Below are 25884 nucleotides of genomic sequence, written 5' to 3'. Positions count from 1 at the left end.
ACCACAGTCTGTCTCAGTGGGATCAAATGTCAGATTTTTGCCTCTTTCTGAGTTTTACAGCTGACTCGCTTGCACTGCATGCTTGAGGAGCATACATACATTTAACTGGAATATATGTTATGCTCCTCTGGGAAACACTTGCAAGCTGTCAACAGTTGAGTCTGTTGAGAGCGTCACTTTGCATATGTGCACACAGTGCTCAAACTTTATCTGCATCTGGTGCGACATCCATTCGTATCAGGCAGTTGGGATATTTTTAGCTGCCCCTAATGCCCCTGAACTGACAGTACACTCTATGCAATAGCATAATGCAACATCAGTGACAGAGGGTGATTAGGCCGGGGATGATTTTGGTGAGTGTAAATGTGAAATCTGATTATCCTCCATGCTCTCAGCTCTGCAGAGGGAGGAGGGCTGGAACTAGAGAGAGTGAGGCTGGAGGAGAGATTCAGAGGGAAGGAGGGGTTAAGTTACCAATGTGCTGAGCCAATGGCTTTTCCACAGAGCAGCTGGCTGGCATCAGGGCAGGACAGGCCGCTCAGAGGAAGGATACCTTGAGGACGACTCACACCCGCTAACTGTAGGACATTAAAGGTGACTTCTAGGAGGTGTTCATGGGATGCACTATCTACGCAGCCAGCCCTAAGGCCCTGCCAGCCGACGAGGCCCCAGGCCAGGACAGATACTATCCGGTCCCCCACTACCGCCACCCTCATGGTAACTGCAGTCAGAGGATAGCAGCCAGCAGAGCCAGGTCAGTGAACAGCACACAGGAAGTGTTTTTAGGATGGTTACACATTCAAGAACGCATCCCATCCATGCATACATTACAAAAAGAAAAAAAAAGATCACTGTTTTAAACAGCAGTAGGAAATCAGTTTTCAATTTAGGTGTTTTTGCTTCTGCTTTGAAACGTGAATGGCAGAGGAGAAGCAGGGATGAAGGGATCACCACAAATGTGTCAGCAGTTCAAGTTATGACATGTCTATGATAAGTCAATTAGTCATCACTGACACCACAAAATGTGTGATTCAGGGTTTATTTGTGCGGCACTGTCAACTTAAAACGACCCAACTCAGTAGCAGTGTTTGGACTGCGATTTCAAAAGTTAAACTCCTCAGTGCAACATCCTCTCTGGAAAGTGTCTCAGTTTGACCTTAGAGCTCGGACTCAGAGCACTTAATGCACACAGACAGCTTGATGCTTGAACCTTTACTGTTCGTACATGTGCACAGAAAGACGAGGGACAGCGGCTAAACCCCTTCAAACATCCTTAAACGATTCTCCTTTAAATCTTCCACTTGATGGTTTTGCACCAGATGACACATTTGTTGCTTCCATATGAGTGCAAAACATCTGCAATGTAACAAGGCAGCCATTACATGTCAGTTATTGGTCGTTTACTATGAATGTAAGTCTGAAACAGCAGTCTGATAATTTGCAGATGATACAATGATACGCTGAATAATCTTTACAAAGTTATTTAAAAATACTTCTGAGATGTAATTATCTTTTTTATTTTATTCCATGGATAACGTGGCCAATAACTAAGAGCTGAGACATTGCCTCTGAGTAACGCTTTATAATGACATTATACACTTTTAAACTCCTCAGCTGGAAACGGAAACATGTTGTTAACGTATAAAAGATAGAATGAAAGTCACGACCCCTCCCCCAGTTAAAAAAAACAATCTAACTAGTTTGATCTTTTACGTCATGTTTTTAATTTCCGTTATCTCTGCACGTGCAAATGAACGAGCCGCGCTGTTCTGAGCGTCTGCGAGGGGAAAAAATAGCCACCGTGTAATCCCCCGGCTGCTGTAAACAGTTAGCTAATAGGTAAGCTCAACCCACCTCACACTCGGACTCACTTGTGAAGACGCTGCAGCTCAGCCCTATTTCCCTGCTTAAGCTTTAATTATTGTGGCGGGAAACTGGGTGCTTTTGTTAGTTTGTCGTGGAAAAGCATAAAATAAAAAAATGAATTTGACGAGAAACACCACTAAGACCTGAAGAATTTAGTGGAGCTACTGGAAAACAACAGAGGAAAAAGCGACAGCAGCCTCTGAGCTACAGGTAGGAAACCTTATGTAAATCAAGCTAGCGAGAAAAAAACAGCAATGCTTCCGGAAATGACTTTTAAAAAAAAATGCACCCGTGATGCCTTTAGGGATTTACTGAGGAATTTAGAGATGTCGATGGTCTGTATGAATAGTTGCTGGTCGTGGAGTTTACCAAAATTTACTTTTTTTGTTGTGTTTTAGTGCCCCTTATAGCCTACTGCATGTCTATTTGTATTCTAAATTTGAACGCTTTCTGCTTTTATTTTGAAGGGCCCCGGTTATTCAGATATTGTCTTGTTTAGCTTCACGTCGTTGCTGCTTTCGGGAATACTGTAAAAGCGGCGTTTATTCCAAGTCAGGCGCTGAACATGCGGATATACTTCACGAATATAATGTGAAATCCTTGAAGTAGCCACTTAAATTGAAAAATATAAGTAAAATATGAAGTTATTTTCAAAACGTGTTTACAAGCCCATAATCATCATGTTTATTACTACTAAAACTGAAGGTGCTAGTGGCCTATCGATTTGCCACGACATACCTACACTAAACAAATAAATTATTAAATGGGTTACTAACTAGAAGTAACTAGAAACCTTTCAACAAAGCTATTAATTTCCCCTTCCTCCTCTAATCCCATTAAACCAATCACTCTGCTCCATTAAGTCTTCGGTAAGATGGACTTTTGAAGGGTTGTACTGCTTTAAAAACATACTTCTGTCATCAAAGGTTGTTTTGAGGTACTTGCACAATGGGGAGGGTTTCTTTTTTCTTTGTCTGGTCTCAAGCAGTGTAGGCCAGAGTCCAAAGGCTGTACATGTGTTTCATAGACGGACTGATTCAAGGACACAAAGAAAACGAAAGAAAATAATAATTATCCCGTGCCATGTGATGCACCAAAGCTCTGCAAACAAATATCCCTTGGGTTAGCGTTTTTCATGAGTAAACTCTTGGTTGACTTGCTGTACATGAGAGAAAGCTCCTGCTGGCAGCTTCAATGTCCCTATAAGAGGAAGTCACCTTCAGCGTTTGTAGACACATTAAACCTTTTCTCCTGCATATCCACTGTAAACAACCCAGATGGTTTATTACTGACACATCTAATCAGAGACAAAGTTCTTGGTTTAGTAGCCTCAAAAATGAATGTGACTTTAGATTGTAAAAGAAATTTGGAGGTATTTTCCTTGGTGCACTGGTCTACAAGGAAGCGAGAGGTGGAGAGAGCGCAGGGACGACCTCGGTGATGAGCAACCTTAACAAGATTAGAGTTTATTGGATTGAGGGATGTCTTGTGACAGCAAAAAATGTCCAGACACAAAGAAGGACATGGAAGAGGAGAGGTGAAGAGAAGAATGGCTTTCAACTGAAAAACATTCATGCAAGAAACAAAGAAAGTGAGACAGAAGGAATGAAAGTTGGCCTAAAGAAAGGCCAAAGGTTAGAAGAGACCCCAACCTTTAGTTTATACATGTGTGTATTGTCTTTATGAGCACTGGCGTAAGATGATAGGTGGGACGCTGCTTTGTTAGCTAAGTTTGAGGCTCAGTGTGTTTAATGAATGGGCCATGTATTGTTTGGCCTCATAATCGTGGTACAAACTCTAAGTTACAGCAGCGTTGACTCCCTGCCCAGCTCCAACAGCAGACTGAAGTATTCATCACAATGCATCACCCTGTTTTGTTGAGAAAAATGCAAAACTTATACTGTTGGAATATTTAGCCAGCTCTGTATTAATTATGTATTCATTCGTGGCTCCATGGGGACATCCAGCCATCTTTGTGGAGGCAGAGCACGGGTAGAAGAGGAAGCCTGTTAAATCATTTTATATGAACTGATTCTTATCTGAACCGCGTCATATAAAACTGAAAAGCAGCAAATTCGCTTTGTCATTATCTCATGAATTATGAGCTTTGAGAGCGTGTTCCTTCACATAAACAGACTACGTATTGAACTTTCTCATCAAAAACAGGAAGGATTCATTATCAGATAGCTTCGAATGATGCTCCTAGTCTTGAAATACTGTGACAGAGCTCACCAGGCTGCTTCTTTTTTCCAGCAGCATTGGAGTTCAACATAATGAATGAGTGTCTCACCTCTTATTTACCTAAGAAACTGGTCAGCCTGGTATATTTTGTTTCAGTTTGCTCTCCTGGATGACATGAACAGTCCAACTTTAATCAGAGGTTTAAGTGCGGGCAATAATTTTCCAGACAGACATGCTAATATAGCCAGATGACTGTGAGAAAATCACAGGTTGTGGTGTATTTGACGCAGCATTCATCGTCTACTTCCAGGAAACCCACTCAGACTAAATAAAACCTATTTTAGATGGCCTAAACATCCTCACGGTCAAACTCACAGCGATATAAAGTTGGTTTATCTCAGGGCTGTTTGTCTTGGTCATTATGATGCATTTCTATAGATGTTTTATACAATGTCTAGACTGTAAGCCCGCAGCTTGTGAATGAGTTAGTCTTACCTCATGTGAAAAGCAAATGTGAAAAAGAATTGCAGCTGTTAGGTAAAAGGTCCATTTATCTATGTATCCACTGAGTCAAGTTTATCTCTTTGCAAGCTGATTTTCAGACTACAGCAAAATGAATTGAAACAATAACAGTGTGTATTTCTTTTCAAAGTAGGCCAAATAATATATAAAAACATTTAAATAAAGATGCAGAAACCTTCACTTTTTGCACTAAACTTCTTTGGGTTTTCACAGCACCATATCTCTTTGGAGTAACATTTACCCATATTTTGTAAAAAGCCTCTGTTCTGCAAATGCACAAGTCTCACACATTGGTTTTTTTCTTTTTAATTATTAAAATAAACACTGTTAAGTAAGCACTAATTCAAGTCCTTTATATGTTGATTCTGAAGGCAAGGCAAGGCAAGGCAAATTTATTTGTATAGCACAATTCAACAACAAGGTGATTCAAAGTGCTTTACAGAGACATTAGAAACAAAAACAAATAAAAAGCATGATTTAAAATTGATTAAAACAAACAAACGAACTAACTAAACACACACATTTCACACCTGTTCGCGCGATCTGAACCCTTATCGTAAGGGGAGCTACCAGTCCTTCTGTGGACGAGCTAAAGAGGAAAAAGTGTACAAAAAGAAGTGAGCTTTATGCAAATTCACGGTAATACAGCATCTGGGATCAAATACTGCTCCTGAATCCTTTAAACTCTGCTTAAAGACCCCACATATCCTATACTTATGTATTCAGCCTTTCACCTCCCATTTAGTCCTCTGTGATCACAGACAACAAGTCAGATGTAACCTCAAGCACCAGACAGACAGCTATTGTTTGAACAGGTCAGCGGCTGACGCAAAACTTCTGCCTTCTGGCCAATTAGAGATAATATACTGGAAACTGCATGCAGGAGCCATATCCATCAGCACCTGTAATTAAACCAGAGCAGGTGGTAAAGACTTCCCCTCTCCCAGAGGTATAGCACAGGGCAAGCATGTGTTTGTGTGTGCATGTGTGGAAAAAAAAAGATGTGCAGGTGAGGGAGGAAACAAAATAGATGGGCTAGAGCTTTTCAGGTGAAGCTGTTATGTAGTAAAAGCACAAACACTACAAGGGTAAAACCTTTTTTTGTGTACCCAAAGGCTACCAGACAGACTGTGGACTACTAGGACAATTAAAAAATGAATTACAATTTTATTTAAAAATATATCCAAATTGGGGAAAAAGGAAGTGAACACATTTCAAATGAATGTGATGTTGAACTTTGAGGCAAAGCAAACTGCAATCAAAATGAGTGAGATATAGTTACAGAGATCTTTATTCAGTCGGTGGGAATGAGAGCAAGGCAGTGCTGAAATTTCAAATTATACAATAGGTGTATAAAATAGGTGGGGGAATACATAAACACCCATTTCGACAAATATATATGTAAAGGTATATTAAAAAAATTATGATTCTACAATTATGCTGGTCATAGATAGACATAGGAACCTAGTGAATGCACAAACTGGAAAAAAGTCAAACGTAAAGGATAAAAAGTATTAATAAATAAAAGCTAAAATCTTTAAAAGTAACTAAAAGGTAAAATTTGTAGCTAAAAGTAGACCACTGACTTAATGGAAAGGATTAACAAATCAGCGGTGTCAGCTAAAAGTAGACAAATGTTAGGAGACAAACTATTGTGTGAATGCCTTTCAGCATTCACACAATTACGTTAGAGGCTGACGTAGCTCCCATGAAGCCATCCACTGGTTTCTGAAGTCCCACGCTGGAGCTGTAAGAAGGTTTTCACAGAAAAATACATTTGAAAAGATGCGCAGACTATGAAACCGCTAGTGGGGTTGTGAATTCCCCCACTGTACGACCAGGTTTTCACAAACCAGACATCATTTTTCATTCAATGTGATCCAAAATGAGTGACTGAGCCCATTAATTCAGGAGGAAAGTGTTTATCAAGGTCAAATCAGAAAGTTGCTTTCCTGTACACTTCTATGGGTCCGCAAGTCCACAGCAATTGCCATCTGGTGGTCTTCAGATAAAATGTAGGTTAAAGGCACTAATGCATTTTCTTAATTTGTCAGACCTCGAAGCTACTTCCATGTTTTATAGTGTCTATGGAAGTAATGTTTAGCTGAAAGTCAGAGATAATCACAGTCAGAACTGCTAACTGCTAAGGACTGTTATACTGTTGATGCACTGTTTTGTTATCACCTATTTAAAGTACTGGATAAACCCTTGGACTAGATGAAAGCCACTAGATGCTACTTTAAGTAGATTGCACCCTTAGTCACATGGTAGCTGCACATGTTTGATTTAGCAGTTTTTAATGCTAGAGGCCCTTCCTGACACAAAGCCTTGCAAGATGCAACACCCCCCCCCCCCCCCCCCAAAAAAAACAAACAAACAAAACAAACAAAAAAAACCCCCCCACAGATTAACAAATCAAACTGTGAACCACTTGAAAGTCTGTAGTTTTAAAAGGTTGGGAAATATTTAACAGGTGAAGTCAACCAGATATGTGCAACAGATTTAAAGTTGAAATTGTAACTAAAAAGATTACATATGCAGGTAGGCATATAACAGCTGAAAGTTGATCAGACATTTTACTAAAAAGTTCTCTTTGTATGAACAGTTGTGTTAAATCCCATGCAGCATCAAATGAAATATTACAGGTCACACTTTTTAAGGGTACTTATTCATCTCAAAATGCTGTGACGAATGAAGTTTTTCTAGTTTATTTTAAGTGGTCTGATGAATCATCTATATTCATTTGCCTTTGGAGCCTCATTATAGATGGAGATTGTGAGGCGTGTTTGATTGTTTAAAGCCATTTGCTGCCATCTATTCTGAACTGCGTGCACACCAATCTCAACGAGCCGTTAAAATGACTCGAGCCTCATTATACATCACAGTAAACACTGAGCTGAGATTTGGTTCTCTCAGCGTTTCTGCTGAATCCACGCTTTACCGAGCCTGGTGTGAATCACGCTTTGCCCGGCTTGCTGTCAATCACAGCCTGCGAGGAGATATTGTTCTGAGCAGCTCACGCACAACCAATGGTCATATTCATGGCTTCTTCTTCTCCTTTTCTCATCCGAGAAAAATTAATTTCACGTCGCACGTGGCGCTGAAAAGTGTATAAAGTGTATTTTTAAAAATGTTTGAGTCAGCTCACAGCAGCAGATCAGGTCAGCCATCTGCACAACCTCTGGGGTGCTCTGCTTCATTGTAGACATCTGGGAGAGGGTACAAACTGACCCAGTTTACACAAGCACAAGCACACAGATTTATTTCGCTAAGTAGATATTTTTAATGTAGTGCCAGTGAGCTGCGTCAGACTTTGAATGTTGCATCACCTCTGTGTTGATTTTGAAGACAGAGTCCACTTGTTTGGCCCATAAAGTTTTTGGGAATAGCTCACTTTAAAGTCAAACACGGAGGCAAAAACAAACCATTTCTTTTACACGTCTACATGGAGATCGAGCAGAGAGGTTACCCGCTGTTAACACAGAGCTGTGTGTTTGTGTATCCAGGGCCAGGAGCATGACTGAGCAGCAGGAGCAGAGTGAAGAAATAGGCCTGCTTTCAACGCAGGACCTGGACCCCTCCAAGGACGACGACACACACGGCCACTTCAGGCAAAGCTTGCACACACAAACACACGCTGCTCCGCCACACTCTTTCCATGTTTTTTTTTTTCATCCCACACACCATCTGTATCCTGTGCACGGTCACGGGTGTCAGCCCTAGGAGATTTATTTTCACAGCACTTATTTTGTGCTTTTATTTCAGCTGTATTTGATGTCAAACAATGGTCAAACATGCATACATAAGGATAAAGAGACTGCAGACAGGATGTTTTTTCTCTTCTCCCTTTAGGGTCTTTAAGAAGATATATGTGCTTGGGAGGCATGCTATAGTTATACTCGTAATAAAGTGCTTTAATCTAATGCATCATGCTTTTTGTGAGTATTCATATGGACATGTGTGTGCGTGCATCTGCAGATATACTGCATGTGTGTGTTGGTGTGTTATATAAGAAGGATTGAAGGCAGGAGCAATGTAATCTTGGGGGAATCTGCTCTGGGATGGGATTTAGCCCTGAGGTACGGACTCAGGGACTTGAACACTTTATGCACGTTAGCTTAAACTTGTAGCACCTCAATGAGCGGTGCGTCTATATTTGATCCACTTCCTGTGTGTAGCTCACTTCAATGCAGCTCTGTTCCAGCATGCAAATATTTACAGACTGTTTCTAAAAGATAGACTTACGCCGTGGCTCTAAAGTAAAGCCAGTGCAGAAGAGCCTCTGACTTCTCAGAATTTATAGAAATGTATGAGAAAATGACCTGAATTCCCCCTTCAATTAATACCTCAGTAGATACTAATGAGTTTATGAGCTCTGTTGCTGACTTTGAGACTTATTTAATACAACATGATATTAATTTAGTAAAACACAGTCCCATAAAGAATCAAATACTTGATAAAGCATGATTTTAGGCATGGCTACTTTTCGTTGTTGTTGTTTTGTTGTTAGTCCAACAGCTCTTTTGGTCTCAACTATAACTTTCATTTAGTGCCTAGCTCCGAACTGTTAAATGTTCGTGGTGCTAGACATTACCTGGTGTTTATCATTGTAAGTTGATTAAAAGTTAATAATAATTTAATGTAACTAAAGAAGTTCAATTGAACTTCTTTAGTTACATTCTGTAAAACCAAACGTTCAAAGGGGCTAAAAATCCACGAATTAGTAGATATTTACCCATCTAACCTCTTTTATTGTACAGAATCATTTGTTTGAATGCTCATACAGCTCATACAGATATATATTTTTAGTCATTTCAGTAATTGCTGCACCAGTAGTTTTTCTATTTCAGTTAAAATTAGCAAAAGCAAAAAAGGATTCAATTGAAAGCAAAGGATGAGTTATTTTATTATTTTATTACTGCACTATTGTAAAGCAGTGAGAATTCTTATTGATTGTAGTGTGCTCTACTGATTTCTGTGTGAAATATTTCAAATGAACGCAGATTTTCTCAGGACACGCAGGCAAAAAAATTCACGCGTTCTTTACTTTTCCCACTTGTGTGACCTTATTCATTTCCCACTCAGAACACTTTGATTTTAAACTCCCGATCATTCTCGTGGACACGTGTCATTTAGAGACGTATTCTCTCAGTGCTCCCAGTCCCAGTTTCCACTCCTCCAGCTAAATTATTGACTGCGAGTCCACTGCCACACTGGCCACCGATGGGAGGTGTTCGCCTTCTAATTTTAGGATTCAATTTAGGATTCTTTGAGCTTGTAATTAGTTTCACCATTTCGCCTCGCAGCCAAGGGCACTGTGACAGTCTAGTGCATGCATATACACACACGAACCCACGTGCCACAGGCAGCATTTTACTTTGTTTTTATTTCCAAACTTCAGAGGTGATGGTCGGGATCAGTCTTCTACCCCTGATCTATGAGAAAGTTGTTGCTGCTCAGTATATGTTGTGTGCAGGACAAATCCAACACATTTTGCTGCTGTTATTACTCTTTGTTTTTCCTGTATTCAGCACACACTGAACATTTGATGATTTCCTCCCGAGCCTGTGCATTTCAAACCCTCTGAACAATGCCCAAAATAAACACGAAGCAAAACTTTAGTGGAGCTGTCCATATCTGTATCATTCCAACGTGACCTTGTTTGTACTGTAAAAAATGCTTTATCTCAACACAAACCACATTCACAGCTATCCTGCAGTCATGTGGGAATGCCCAAAGCACTTTTGTCCCGATTTTTGCCCAAATGCACCTGCAGTATTGATTAAAAGCTGGATCTGGTGGAAAAGAGAGAGTGAGAGGGAGACAGATGGAGATAGAATACTAGAGAGCTTACTAGTCCCCACAGACCCGCCTGTGTTTTTAATAATCACTCTCTTCTCTCCACCTGAGAGTGCAGAGCCACTGTGTAGCCTATTTATAGGCGGGAACCAGCAGGCAGGGAGGCAGAGCAGCACACATGCTCTGTTGTTCATAATGTGGTCACAAGATGATGGGGTGCCTGGAGGGGGAGGGGGCTTAATGAGGAAAACTGTGAATTTCACATCTAGTGCAAGCTACATTAAATAATGAAACATTTGAAAGGTTGAACAGAGGTTAGTTTGCTCATCTAATGGCCAAATTATGGCTCTTATTTAGCTTGGTTATGGTTTACTTATTATTTATTTTGGTCTCTACGTTTGTATTAATGACACTTAATTTTCACATATTTGGGTCATTAATTTCTTATGAAATTCACAGCATGTAACATTTTGTAAGTTAATGTACCTCACAATACAAGTAGATACTACAAAACAACACAATATATTAGTATAAATTCATTACATTTAAAATACAGATTATAAAGAGACAGTCTGGCTACTTGGATTCATTGTCAAAGACTGTATATAAAAGATGTGTGTCACAGACTGCTGTTTTTGAGCCTCAGCTTAGAGATTTCACCCGTAGGTGAAGCTTAGCATTTGGAGTTAAGAGATGCATTGGACACAGAATAATAAAACTTGATAATTTAATGCTATCAGAAAAATTCTTACTGTGGGATTCAACCACAGGGGAAGCTACTAACAGTCTTCTATGCAATCTAAAATTCATTTTGAAGCCAGTGAAGTCTATCCTCACTGGCCCTCAGAGAGAGTGCAGGTTAAAGACCCTTCTACAATAATCAACAATTATTTGGGTCACCTTTCATACAGTCTATGTACATGATTGGATGATGTCAATGTCTTGTTTTGTTTTTAAGCAGACACATAATATAAGTTGGCTGGTATTCAATTCAATTTTATTGATACAGTGCCAAATCAAAACAACAGTCACCTCAAGGCGCTTTATATTGTAAGGTAGACCCTAGAATAATACAACAGATATATCACTTTAAGGTCTGTGAGGTTTACAGGAGTACCAGCAGGAGACCTGGCAGTGCTGGAACAGCTTTGCTCTTGTGTAAACAACAGTGACAAGCTCGCACACACAAAGTCACACAGCCAGTAGGCTGACATAGCATTTATCAGACCCTCTGCTCTCTTATACTTTAAGCCTTCTTGGATATATAGGATTCATCTTTTCAACAACATTAATTTATCACCTTGAGTTGGCTCAGTTGTCACATAGATGGAGCTGTTTTCAGGTTTGCACTTCTTACTCAGAACTTTAAGCAAACACTGAAGAAAGGTGCAAACGATTACTGAGCTCACATTTCAGCATATCTGTCACCAAGACAACCGAGCAATCTGCCCATGGAGCAAGATCATGTCATGTGTGTCGAGTGGACTTTGACTTTTTCAAACCCCTGTAGGTTTATTTACAAATTTGAAGTTACATAACATGTGACCACCTTACATTTAAGCGAAGGAGTCATCACTTTGGTCCTTTAGCATTATTTTAGAGGCATCTTTCTGTCCTTTTTAAATCTCCCGTTCTTTCTCCAAACGATTTTATTGCTTTTTAAAAGTCTCACTCTCTAACATTTCAGTTGGTAGCGGCTAGCTTTAGCTTTGACATACACCTTAGCTATAATGATATTAAGATAAGATAAGAGGATAAGATAAAACTTTATTAATCCCTCGGGTGGGTTCCTCTGGGAAATTCGGTATCCAAAAGCACAGCACCGACAGAAGTTACAGAGTTACAGAATATTATATATACACACACACACACACATATATAAATACAGAGACATATAATATAAATAAAATATACGAAGGGGATGAATAGGAATAAAAATAAAAATACAAGTGAATTGCACATTTCAAGTATTGAAATTGACTATTAACAAAAGTATTTCACAGTGGGGTGAAGAGGCACTACAGCTTAGTTGTTCCCCCCTCCTTTGTCCTCCTGTCTCCCCTCCCTCTCCCCTCCAGAGAGGAGTTAAACAGTCTGATGGCGTGTGGGACAAAGGAGTTTTTAAGTCTGTTAGTTCTTGTCTTGGGGAGAAGCAACCTGTCACTGAACAGACTCTTCTGGTTGTTAATGGCCGTGTGCAGAGGATGCCCAGCATTGTCCATAATGTCCAGCAGTCTTTTTTAGTGTCCTTTTCTCTGCCACTGACACCAGAGTGTCCAGCTTCATGCCGACCACAGAGCTAGCCCTCCTGATCAGTTTCTCCAGCCTGGATGAGTCCCTCTTTGCTGTGCTGCTCCCCCAGCACACCACAGCATAGAAAAGTACTCCAGCAACCACTGACTGGTAAAACATCCTCAGGAGCTTCCTGCAGATGTTAAAAGACCTCAGTTGGCTTTGGGCTTTTTTACACAGGTGCTCTGTGTTGCATGACCAGTCCAGTTTGTTGTCCACCCACAGCCCGAGGTACTTGTACTTGTTGACCACCTCCACCTCCTCCCCCTCTATCTGAACCGGCAGTGGACCTTCTCTGGACCTCCCGAAGTCCACAACCAGTTCCTTAGTCTTTGAGGTGTTGAGTTGCAGGTGGTTTGTGTGATTATATTGTATTCTAATATTTTTTTTTAAAAAAGTCACGTGAGAAACATCTTTAAATACTCATTTTAGCAAATATTGAATCATACTGATCAGATTGATTTCTCGTGGTCTCATGGCTTTTTTCACATTACTTCGAGTACATAATATAATATTTAGTACTGCATTTTTCAGTTTTATCGAATATTTTTTCTGATGCTGGTGATTTTTAAATAAAGCTGTTTAACCTTAAATTGAACGGTGATGTAATTATCTTGGCGTCATCGTGACACGCACCCCGGCGGTCAGACTTTGTCATTCTCATCTCCACGGTGACAAAGAGCTGCATGGAAAAAACTACCAGAGTCAGAGAGAGTTGTTTAGGACAGAGGTCATGCTATCTTCTTACCCAGAGGAGCGTTTCTCCTCTGGGGGAGAGACGGGACACTGACAGCCCTGCTGCTATAAGGGCAACAGAGAGGGGGATTTTACATAAAAGCATCTCATTGTATAAAGTATAGGACGCTTCTCAAGGAGAATACAAAATGTGATGCTGAAGAAGTCATGTTGAGAAGTAGATTTTTTTGTGTACGTAAAAAAGGTAAATAAGGCTGTTGGTAAAAGTAGTTAAAATACAGTTATAAATACAGTGACATCTATAAATATTTTGTGATCAGCCTGAAAATGATGGATTTGTACTGTATTTGTGTAAAAATAAGATTGACTAATAATTTATCTGACACTTGAAGGCTTCTTCATATTTTTAACAGTATGTTTTTACTCGTAATGTGAGAGCAATGACTTTGAGATGATGCAACAGACTTGTGCTCTATATGATGGAATATACCAAGTTTCACTTTCTGCCCTTCGTTTGAAGCCTCTTACTCTCGCACAGTGCAAGAAGTGGCTTCCACGGAGTGTGATAACTCATCACAGAGCACGCGAAGCTTCAATTTGGTTTGGCCAGAGCTCCTGATTTATCAGTATCTCCTTCAGCAGCGCTCTTTTCGTATCAGCGCTGCGTTACATCTTGCTGTGCTCGCTGTCAATCACCCAGCGCTCTCAGAAAATAGAGGAAGAAAGGCAAGTCTCTCAGAAAAGAAACCATCGAGAACACCCTGCCTTTTACTCTTTATTGTTGCATACATATCTTCTCCTTTTAAACCTCTTAACTGGAACAGCAGTATGTTTCAATGACATTTTCCTTAAAGGTCTGATTATACTGGATTTTATCTGCTGCGGGGAGGGTGTGTGTGTCTGCTTTAGCAAAAGATATGAGTATCATGCTGTGACATCTGCTGCAACACTCTGACTATTCCTCTTGAGGCAAGTTGGATGCCAGTTATATGTGTGTGTGCGTGTGTGCTCATCTACTATTAAAAGAGTGACACAGATAATCTCCTGACATGGCCACTTTTTGTGTTTGAACAGCTCAGTGTTTATCTTTATGTTGTTTTTTATGGCAGCCCACATCTCCCTCCATTTATGCTGATGATTAACTAACCATTTGTCACGATGACGATTTTTGCCTTGTTTAGCTCACGTGACGACATCAATCTGTCTTCAAGTGTTCTTATATTTTTTAAAACGAATGTTTTTAAACAGCACATTGAGATGAGCTGGCAATAGATGGCATGTCGGTATAACTAAGTGTATTTTTTTTTTTTTTATCACAGGTTTCAGCTGATTGAAGACCTGTCCTATGAAGATTTGAAGAAGTGTTACAGGGGCTCGGTGAGTCTGATCTCTTCTTTTTGCTCCTAACTGTGTCTGTGACTCAAGTCCAGTTAATTGTATTTTACTTTAAATACTCAATAAAAGTGGAACATCCTTTAAAACATTATTTTCTTTCTCTGTACTGCTAAATTAAATCTGAAAGCAGATAAATGCGCTCAGTCATTGAATCCTTTTTATTTCCTGTGGTTAAGATGATAAAGTTGAGAAACATTTGGACTCCTTCATTTTACGTTTGTACCAGATTCTTGCCCCATTAAAAGAGAATTTACAGCAACGTTGTCATCAGTGAGTAGAAATAATACAACCGCACCACAAACTAAACCCCATAATACCATTTGAACTACAAATTTGTCAACAAATCATCCCCCAGTAATGGTTGCAGCTTTCACGCAGTGGCATTTGAGCCCTCTGAATTACTGTAACCTACTGTAAGCTCCATAGTCCTGACGACAGGAGCTGCTCTAGCGTGAGCTATTAATAGAAAGACAAAAACAGGAGCAGCAGATAATAACAAACAGAGCACCTACAAGTTGAAGGAAAGATAGATGAGCTACAACGGGACACAAAAAAAGAAGAAACTTAATCTTGTGCTGGAGATAGCTAGAGGTGGAAGTGAGTCGAGCTGCGAGAGAGGAGGGTGGGGAATGAATGAGCTCTGTCGTGCATTCGGGGGAGGAAAATGGACGTTTTTTTCTTTGAACAAGGGAAGAATTTTAGGTGTGAGACACTGGCACTACAGACAAGATGCTGACAGAGGAGAAGAGGAAAGGTAAAGGCAGAAAAAGAGCAGACTTCAAGTGAGAGCAGTGAGGAGTACCAGTGTTTTTTTATAGATGAGGGCAGAGTGTGTGTATGTGTGTAAAGGAGAAGAGGGAGGGTGTCAGCTGGGTGCTGTAAAGTGTAGTGTCACTGGTGTATCTGAGGAAGAGAAAGACAACCTTGTAGTTGTGAAAGAGCTCAGTGGCTGTAAAAACCGAGGCGTCTGCAGCGCGTGTGTGTTGTGTGTGTGTAGGTCCGCACATTAGAGCCACGTGTGTGTTTGTAGGACGTGTTGACTAGAGGTAGTTGCACAGAGGCAGTCCTCTGTCACAGTACTGACCGACGACAGGGGAACAGTGTGTGTCTTGCAGCAGCTTGCTCCAGGCCTTGGATGTTCGCGAGTGTGTGTGTGAGTATGGTGCCAACGTGCTGAGCCTGGTGCAGAACTCGCGTCCTTTGAGGGAGAGGGTGGCGTCTGCGCCGAGCGGAGCCGGAGTGGCCGGTGGCGGCGGTGGTTCCGGTGCTGTGCAGGCAGGCCGGTCCGCCAAGGAGCTGCTCATGACTCTGCCCTGTCCCTCTGCACAGACTGTCAGCAAGTACAACTCGCAGTACCACAAACTGTTCCAGTGCGTGCCCAAGGATGAGATCCTCATGAAAGGTACTGTGTTTTTTACTCTGTTTGGCTCAAGCTGCTCATCTATAGTAACTGAAGTGAGTCAGTTAAGCAATCATCAGAATGAAAAAGATTAGTTTAATTGGTGGCTGTTATCACGTAAATGAATTGGAAATAAAATGTTTGGCGACCTTGAAGTTGCAACGAATGAGTCATTACGTGTTATTCATTAAAAAGGTAACTTAATCCATTTTATATTGTTCTTTTCTTTTATGTAACTCAACCTCGGGCTTTTCAGGTGCCTTTAAACATCTCCAACTCCTCCCTAACCACACCTTTAATCTTTTGTATATCGGGTAGAAAATAAGAAAATAGAAAATAAGATGTTTAGCGAGACGTAGCCGTACAGTTTGAAGGGATTTACTGACCGCCCAGCAGTCACGGCGTAGCCTCGGTGGCATCACACGCCTCTGCTCAGTCCTGACCAGAGCTGCAGCTTCACCCATCCGTCACCTCACAAACTAGAGCTGCATCAGAAGTCACTCATCCGTTCTTTCATTCATAGCTCCCTCTACTGAAACTCGATAGTGAGAATTAAATGGAGCTTCTTTTTTTTTTGCATTGTGTTTTTGTTGGCAGACATTAATGCGCATGCAGAGGGCGTGTACTTTACTTTTCAGGTTTTTAAGTAAAAATATTTTTAGTAGAACTATTTTTTTTACTATTAAGCTTTTTAAGGTTTTCTTCATCAAGTTTTACTGTTGTTAGAAGAGCTTTTGTCTCTTCTATCCTCAGTGTACTCCTGCGCTCTTCTTAGAGATATCCTCCTACAAGGCCGGCTATACATTTCCAGAAACTGGCTGTGTTTCTATGCCAACCTCTTCGGCAAGGACATCAAGGTACGAATGACTGGCAGACAGCTTAATAAATTTAAACCGACTGAGAAACTTGAACCGGGTTACTCCCTGTCAGAGTCTGACAAGCGGATCTGAAAAACGTACAAACTGATTGGACAAATTATTTGTCTGAAAGTCAGTCAGGCTTACAGACTGAGGTGAAGTTTCACAGTCTTCTATAAAATACCTCTGTCTGTCTGTATGTGCGGTGAATTTATATACGAGGGCCAGTTAGACTTACTGAACCTTTAACCTTAATCAGCTATGTTATTCTCTCTTTGATGTTGTGCAGTGTACCTTTTCCTTCATTTCCTTGAAACCAAACCTCTCGTAACATTTCAGTGACAATAAGCTACTTATTCAGACTGCATTCCTCACATTCTGACTGAAATAAGACACGCTTCGTGTCCACTTTGAGCTTTCTCTGAGGGCTTTTCGTAGATGGATATTAGCTCTAACTTCCCTGCTACCATCTACTGAAATCACAACGGTGTTATTTCCTTATCACCCCTGCTTTAAAAATCTATTTTTTTCCTTAGGTGGCCATCCCTGTCGTTTCTGTGAGGCTGGTGAAGAAGCACAAAACAGCAGGCCTCGTACCCAATGGCTTGGCTATCACCACAGACACCGGCCAGAAGGTAAACATTACAGTCACCATAAACTGAAATGCTCATGCTGATTAGCTCAGCAAGGGCGTTTTTTCCACTGAAGCTGAGATGGAAAAAAATAGAACGGTGCTATAGTTAGAAGCAGAGTGAAGTCCCAGCTTGCTAACACAAGAGAGCGAAAGGTTTTTCCACCATTACAGCAATGTTAAGATGAGCCTCTTAACTTCCTGTCACACCAGATTTAACCTCTCATCAGGTGGTGCTTTCAAGGACAATTTGCACCTTTCAGCTCTTGCCCTGGCCCCAACAATGCGTGAATAATAATAGCTACATTAGCATCTAGTTAAATCTGGGTAATTCATCTTCAACTGCCAATTAGTACTGTGCAAAAAAAAGACCTATAAACACACTGAAGTCAGTGTGGCCCAGAGGGTGAAAAATGTTTTAATGAATTGTTCCACCAAATTAATTATTTGTGTGCACCGCGCATCGTGCTGAGGGAGAGAAGAGGGGCAAATTAACTCATTTTTAAAAGCATGATTTGCTCACTCGAAAGGAATGATAAAAAAAAATGGTGAACGCAAAAAATTCAAAGTTGTGATTCATAAAAAACCCACAGAAGTGGCAGCACTCTAGTAATTTACAACTGAACTCTATCATGTTGCCCTATATTTATAGAGTAATGTGGTCAAACATTAACTGTGCTGCGTTACATATAAACTACATATCAAGGTTAGAAATACTGTCAGCTGACAAGATAGAACGGAGATCGTTGTTTTCATTGTTGTCCTGTTTTAAAATGTTCTGCTATAAACCTAAATAGATAAAGACAGAGACAGATGTTTTGTTTGTTTGTTTGTTTGTTTTACAAGGAAATATTTTACTGAATATTCTTTCTAATTGGAGCAGACATATGTCCGCACACATATAGACAAAAGAGCAGCTTCCTCAGCATTATGAGAATCAAAAAGGTTAAAGCCATTCTGTCATTATACGACCTATATAATGCACCAAATCACAGAAGTATTCATTAAATATTCTAACAATGGATCTTCCCACTGTAAAAATCTGCCTACCAGGATATACAACCTCTGTCTTTACCTTCAGTTTCTTTCATTCTTTCTTTATTTCTCCTTACACTAACTCAGCTGATCAAATATATGTTTACATTCTTTGCGTGCTAAAATCCATTCCTACCAACTAAATGACCTCAGAAGATAAATCGTTGTTATATTTACATCACGTAGTGTGACTCACCGGACAGCACGTTAGTTTATAGCATCATCTTATTTAAGGAATTAAAGACACGCCTCTGTTGAAGCATGTGACAGACATAACATAATTAGTCGTGACTGTTTATCATCTTAAAAGCGACTGATAACGCACGCACGCACAGTGATTCAAATTTCCATCCAGGTCAAAGGAATATTGGTACGTGAGCCAAAATGAGATCAGAAAAGTCCAGGTGACTTCTAACAGATTTTTTTCAATTCAGTAAAATCAGAATCGAAATATTTTTATGCTTGTCTGCAGCCATAAATGTACTGCATGCGGACTAACATCATAAGCATTAGTGTTATGGGGGAGGCAGGGGGAATGTGAAACAGAAATAATCTCTTATCTAAACTGAGGGTCTTCTCAAAATTGTAAATAGAAACCTTAACTGGCTGCATGGGTATACGCTGCTGTGTTGTTCTCAGGTGTTTACTGCACAGTAAAAATTATAATGATAAAGTTAACTGAATGTTTATTTCCCTGTTTCTCTTTTTTATGTTCTCAGTATGTATTTGTGTCTCTGCTATCAAGAGACAGTGTATATGACGTCCTCCGCAGGATCTGCACACACCTGCAGGTGACAGATGGAGGACACACACACACACACATATAGAGCTACACTGCTAATTTAATTTGTCGTGGTGTACATGTTAGTTACAGAAGTGATCTGCTTTTCCTCTTCAGGTCAATGGGAAGAGTCTGAGCTTGAAGCAGTTCATGGAGGAGCCAACCTTATCCCTGGTCAGTGAGGACATGTCTTCCGCTGAGAGAAACCACTTTAAAAAAAAAACTGTTAAAAATCTTAAAACTGGAAAAATTAAAGCAAGTGTACCCCTGAAGTAGCTTGAAACACTGATCAGAGGGCTGACTAACCTTCCTACACAGACAGGATCAATACATCATTTTGTTGCAGCTGCAGCCTCACAGTGCATTATTCCCCGAGTCTGCAAGATGCTATCAAAGAGCTCTCTGAAGTCACCTTGTGTGTTTGTGTGCATGAACACACACACACACCACAGGTTACACTGCGACAGAACAGCTTTTGCATGAAGGAATAATTAAGTTGTGTTAACGTACTTGTCCTTGATCATACTCTAACCTGGACTGATAATAATCATGGAAACAGGGTGTTTGATTATCATGTCATCATACTATGGCAAAAGTGAAACATCCAAGAGCTTTTAAAAGTTTATACCTGCATTATTACCAAAACAAAATTATTTACACCCAGATTTCTTTCCCTTGCAACCTTACAGGCTTTGATCTAATTTAAGGCTTTTTACTTTCAAAGAGGCTTTACTATTAATAATATAATAACCATTTATTTAAAACCAGACGTGTGCTGACAGCTCATGTGTTGATCTGTTGTTCTCTTCCTCCTGTGCCACAGGATGACTTCCCAGCTCCAGACGTGTTCCCAGTGGTTGATGAATTCCCATCAGTGTTAAAGTGGAGAAGGAAACCCTCGGTCGTGTCTGTGTCCTCCTCCCTCCCCGACCTCCTGGGGAACTCAACCAGCAGCCTGAGTGCCACGGACACACCCTTCAAATCAGAGCAGCAACTCGAAGGTGATAAAACTAGATAATGATGCAGCGTTACATCATAGATACAAAGGTCAAGGCTTCACGCAAGGCCACGTAATCGCAGGGTCTTGTGAGTTTTGACTAATTGAGTTTTATGACGCAAAAAGAGGGAAGTAATCTCACAAGCGGGTTTTCAGTCTCCGTTTAAAAATAATAAATTATCTTTCTGTATAACACGTCCCAGTGGTAAAGGTACAGATTTTCACAGGAGTGCAGCATGGAAAGAAAATCTACTCCCAGCAGGGCAGTGGAATAAAGTGCCTGCATTATGCACTCTAAGAGTGAGTATTGTATTGTATCTTTATTTTAAACATTTTTAATTTGGGGGGAGTATAAAATTTTTAAGATGTAAGGAGGTGTTAATCTGTGAGGTTTAAGGGTAGGAGGAAGTCATTTTTAGTATGAGGTAAATTAACTTTGGAGAGACTGAAGACATGTTGTTACTGTGTGTTTTCTAAATGTCATTGATTTAGTAGAAGAAGACTAATCGATTAAACATTAATAGACACTGCTCAAACAAATGAAAGCAACACTTTGAAAACATATCAGATCTCGATGGGGAAAAAGAATCTTCATGCTGGATATCTATAAAGATGGACTGGATGCCACATTGTTTGATGGGAATGAAAATGATCAGCCTATGGACGGCTGAATTCAAATATAACCCAAAAATCAAAGTGGAAAAAAATGTTGAAATTGATCTTGGATCTGGACCCGGGCATCACTGAGTTCCTGGACAGTCTGAGGTGCAACCTGGACAGAAACACAATGCCCCCGAGGTGCTTTATTGGATTTAGGCTTCCAAGAGTGGAAGCCAGTCAGCGTTATCAATTCCTGCATCCTCTTGCCAGGAGGAACCCAGGACCCACTGCACCAGTGTAGGGTCTGACAGTGGGTCTAAGGATTTCATGCGATACCTAATGGCAGTCAGGTTGCCGTTGTCTGGCCAGTAGAAATCTGTGTGTCCCTTCATGGATATGCCTCCCCAGACCATCACTGACCCACCACCAATCAGTAATCCTGAACCATGTTACCATGTTTGCCAAATGCAAAACTAATGAAAAAACAGTCAGAAAAGATGAGTAGGGAAAAGAATCAATAAATATCCCAGAAGTTCGATTAAATTGATGCTATACTCTTATTAAATTGTTTTTTTTTTGAGCCACACTTATTTGCTGTTTAACATTTTAATTGTTAGTTGAATGCTGTGCAGACAGAACATGTGTGTGAGAGGGGGGCATTGAGAGAGTAATTGCTTTTGGATTGCAACGTTCCTCTTATGCAACAACACATTAAGCCTCAAATGGAGATTAAATCATTTGAGGGGCTTGTATTAAAAAGCTTTGGGCGGGTGCAGATTAAGTAGAGATTATGACGAGCAATGTCTGCCGTCCAAGTTGTGTGAGGACAGCTTCCGCGTTATCTGCTGAATATTGTTTCTGCATACTCTCCTCCAATAATGCTGCTCTCTATTAAATGTCAGATCAGCGTGAGCTTTTGTGTACGTTATTGTCACAGCTCGTCTGTGGAGTGGAAAGCTGGGATGTAAGTCAACACCTATATTACAATTGTTTTATCTCACTACAAAAACACACCACAGTGTAAAGAAGAAGAATGCACATAATAACAGAGCAGTATGGAGGCTGTGGTTCTGTATGACACAGACTGTTTGCACTGTTTACAGTGAATGAAGAAAAAGGTAGAAACAGAATTAGAGTATCTATTTATGACTCCTCAACTCTGGATATCGTTTTCAGGGAATATATGAAAGCACTGTAATTGCATATGAGTGGTAGACAGGCAGCAATATTTAAAGGGGACTATGTGGTACAGTCAACCACTATTAATGGTTTTATTATACTGTGTGTGTGTGTGTGTGTGTGTGTGTGTGTGTGTGTGTGTGTGTGTGTGTGTGTGTGTGTGTGTGTGTGTGTGTGTGTGTGTGTGTGTGTGTGTGTTACAGAGCGAGCTCTGCAGACAGACAGAGGTCTTTTATCTGAGCCAGTGGCAGAGTTGGGCCAGATGGAGTACCAGCTGCTCAAGTTCTTCACCCTGCTGTGAGTATACTGAGGAACATACAGACACCAACAACACCACCTTCATCTCCTCCAGGAGCTGACTCACAGCTACACACACACACACACACACTAATGCAGAAATATAAATAGTGGATGATTGACTCATAGTGAACACAGGGGGTCAGAGCTGATAAAACACCTTTTATTTTGTATTTGTTCCACACAACAAGTTTCCTCCCATGAAACTTTTCTAAGATTTGTCTCTTATATAAATAAATCATTTATCTTTAGGACAGTATGTGCTCCTTCCTCCACCTGGGAGACTGTGCATTATCCAGAAAGCATTAGGTCAATCTGCTAGCTGTTTATTATGTTGCTGACCCCTGTCCCCTGTCTGAATAAGAGGAAGAGACTAATCTCTCTGAGATATAACAGACTTATTCAGAAGTAGATAAATAGGTAAATCATCATGTTATTATCACTATGTAATAATGCAGAGTATATTTTAAAAACTACAGCTAAGTTATATTATATAAAAGTCCCAACATTTCATTTTATTATTATTATTATTATTATTATTATTGTATATGAATGACTGTGGCTGCATAATAAGAAAGAAAAGACATGATTTGTTACAGAATCAGTTCTTACTCTTCTTTAGGCTGAGTTGTTGCAGGACAGTGTAGCCAAATGCCGCCACCCAGTGTTCATCAAAAGCCATTACAGCCCTCATACTTTGTTACAAGACTCATTACTATCAGCAAAGATGACATACACTTTTAATTAGACCAACGGGTGCATCTTTTCTTCTGTCTTCAGTATTATTCTCCTCATCTTGTCATCGTGCTACTTGGCCTTCCGTGTGTGCAGTCTGGAGCAGCAGCTGTCTTTCCTTGGTAACCCAAATCTACCCTTGAGAGAAAGGTAAGTAACGTGGTGTCAGTGGCATCATCAGTGATTTAAATAATGTTAAACTGTGTAATATGGGTGCTGGTATGGCTCACCTGGTTAAATTTGCAACCACACTGCAGAGGACTGGGTTTAGCCCGACCTGTTATTCCCTGTTGCTCTATCCCTGCTGTTCTGTCTACGATTACAAACAAAAATAAAGGCTAAAAAAGTATAATCTGAATAATTATAACTGGAATTTGCAGAAATAAATAAAAAATATCAGCAATATTATTAAGTTATGATTATTATATTGTATTATTTTATGATATTCTTGTATTTTGTTAATTCTGTTTAGCAGGAACAGTACTGATTAATGCTGTGCAGTACTGCTGTATGTGGGAGCAGGTGTAAAGACTGATAAATAACAGCACATTTCTGGTGTCGGAGTCCACTACCAGGCTGCTTTCTCCTCATCTAGATAACCAACCGCTGTCTGCTGTGAGCCTCCAGACTGGCTGCTGTTTGCTCTCCTCCCGCCTCAGAGTCGACGATGCCCTTCTGCACAGATCCAGGACCTGCTTAGAGCCCAGAACAGACCAACCTCCGCACCAGCTGCACCGTGCAAAGGTGCAACAACAACCCAACTCCGGGCTCCTTATGGACTTTCCCACCAGGGAACGAGTTCCCAATCAGTGATCACTTCCAGACTATGCAAACAGACTGTCTATTTTTTTCTAAATATAAAGTAGCTTTTTACTTTAGATTATGATTGTCTCCCAGGATCTGTCCCTCTCTCCGGCATTTCATCTTTAACCTGGTGACGCCTCAGTGTAAGGCGATCCTGAAATAGTGAGTAGATTACTGTTGAATCTGCTGTTTGTGGCACTCATCTTTTTTTTTAGTAGCTGAGCGATAATTCAACACATTAATTACTTGAAAAAAGACTGAGAATGAAGACGTCAGGCACGTTATGGGTGTAGCTTGCACATCTCACCATACTGTGACTGACAAAAACTGGACTGAACCAGATGTATTCTTCTTATTTAACCTCATTTTAAAGGATAAAACTAGTTACCACTATGCACTTTCTCTTAGTACAGGTCCACATGATTTCAGACGTATGTGACTATTTGAATCATTTTTCATGATATTTATGAAAAAAGGTAATGTTGCAAGCACAGACTGTTGACTGAATGAAGTTATACGTCATATAATTTGATAAAGTGGACACATCCCTTGTGGGTGTTAACTGTAATGTGAATGGGACGATTAGATGACATGCATCTCCTTTGTTTTTCATTGTATCACTAGTCAGCTGTGTGGCAGGTGTTCCCCAGGTTCTTTTATACGTTTCAAATGAAGAGTTAAGACTTAAAATAACACTGATGTGTCATATTGTTGGCTGATGATGAGTTTTCAGACATGTGACATGTAACCCTCAAGTCCTATTTTGTGAAATCCCTGTGAATTAAATTGGAAAACAGTGTAAATAAGCAAAAGAGAGAGAAAAAGTCTGTGGCTTTTACTTGTTTTCCCGTCAATTTGGGTGCCAAGACTTTTACTGTCTGGTTTTCCATGCTGTCATATTGGCACGGCATACACGACCACAAAAAGGCTGGACTCCAAGACCACTGCAAATTTCAGTAACCTCCACAGCTCAGGCTAAATTATAAAACTGGCCCACGATGTTGGCAGAAGCACTCGGCGCTTAATAAATTACATACGGTACGTTGGCCGAACATCACTGGCACGGGTTTTCTTTCTGATGAAATCAGTTTAAATTTAATAAATTGTCGCCGTTTTTCATGCGCTGAAAATGTCTACTTTGTAACATTTTAACTATGAAAAACAACCATGACTTTAGAAAAGAATACATGCCACATAGACATCATCACTGAAAATCACGTGGTGCTCAATAAACTCAAGAAAGAGGTTTGTCATCCCGCACAGGAACCGTATGACCTTAGGGATGACGTGGGGCTCGATTCAGGTTTTAACTAAACCCAGAGCCAAACAGCAATGCGACAAATGTGTTGTTGATTAATGACGTGGAGCCCTCGTTACATGTTACCCTGAGGGTAAAGATTTGCTTATTTAAATACAAATATTCACTAAAGCTAGTCTGAGGAAGCAGAAAATCACAGGTGAGTAATTCAATTAGATTAAATTAATAAAAACAAAAACAGATAATAGATCTGCTTCTCTGGAGGAGCGCATTAAATGACAAATTCATCCATACAACAATCGGAGGGTTGGAGTCGATCCCAGGTAGTCCATTAAACTGAACCCTCGCATTCACACCTACAGTTGGTGATATCCAAGCTTCGTGCCTTTGGATTGTGGGAGGAAGCTGGAGCTCTGGAACAAACCCACAAACATGCATGGAGAACAAACTCCGCACGGAAACGTTCCAGTCGACTCGAGAAGCTTCTTGCTGTGAGGTGACGTCCAAACCACTGCAGCATCGTTCAGTTTGATTTCAAAGGCCATCTGCAGCCCAGACTG

At 40.3% G+C, this 25884-nt stretch overlaps 1 protein-coding gene across 4 annotated transcripts; it reads left to right on the top strand.

Moving 5' to 3' along the window:
* The first annotated feature begins 412 nt into the window (after nucleotides 1-412).
* gramd2aa (GRAM domain containing 2Aa) lies at nucleotides 413-24890 on the top strand. Of its 4 annotated transcripts, none has more exons than XM_026162563.1 (12): nucleotides 413-754; nucleotides 8076-8180; nucleotides 14676-14733; nucleotides 15853-16153; nucleotides 16904-17007; nucleotides 17544-17642; nucleotides 19393-19464; nucleotides 19572-19628; nucleotides 20278-20455; nucleotides 22434-22527; nucleotides 23308-23412; nucleotides 23858-24890. In XM_026162563.1, the coding sequence occupies exons 1-12, from the start codon at nucleotides 615-617 to the stop codon at nucleotides 23859-23861; spliced, it is 1317 nt and encodes a 438-aa protein (XP_026018348.1). In that variant the 5' UTR covers nucleotides 413-614; the 3' UTR covers nucleotides 23862-24890. The 4 variants fall into 4 exon arrangements, with proteins under 4 accessions (XP_026018348.1, XP_026018375.1, XP_026018364.1 ...); XM_026162579.1 differs by having other exon boundaries at nucleotides 419-754; nucleotides 16081-16153; XM_026162572.1 differs by lacking the exon at nucleotides 413-754 and adding an exon at nucleotides 1756-2076.
* Nucleotides 24891-25884: the final 994 nt, after the last annotated feature.

Source organism: Astatotilapia calliptera, chromosome 1 (genome assembly GCF_900246225.1).
Source record: "Astatotilapia calliptera chromosome 1, fAstCal1.2, whole genome shotgun sequence".
NCBI lineage: Eukaryota > Metazoa > Chordata > Actinopteri > Cichliformes > Cichlidae > Astatotilapia > Astatotilapia calliptera.
This window is presented reverse-complemented; position numbering and strand designations above follow the sequence as displayed.

What these genes read in the sequence shown, in the direction of transcription:
- gramd2aa (XM_026162563.1), top strand. Translation starts at nt 615, where the DNA reads ATGGGATGCACTATCTACGCAGCCAGCCCTAAGGCCCTGCCAGCCGAC. An exon ending in GACACACACGGCCACTTCAG is followed by an intron (nt 8,181 to 14,675) that starts GCAAAGCTTGCA and finishes TTTTTATCACAG; the next exon opens with GTTTCAGCTGATTGAAGACC. An exon ending in AGGAGCCAACCTTATCCCTG is followed by an intron (nt 19,629 to 20,277) that starts GTCAGTGAGGAC and finishes CCTGTGCCACAG; the next exon opens with GATGACTTCCCAGCTCCAGA.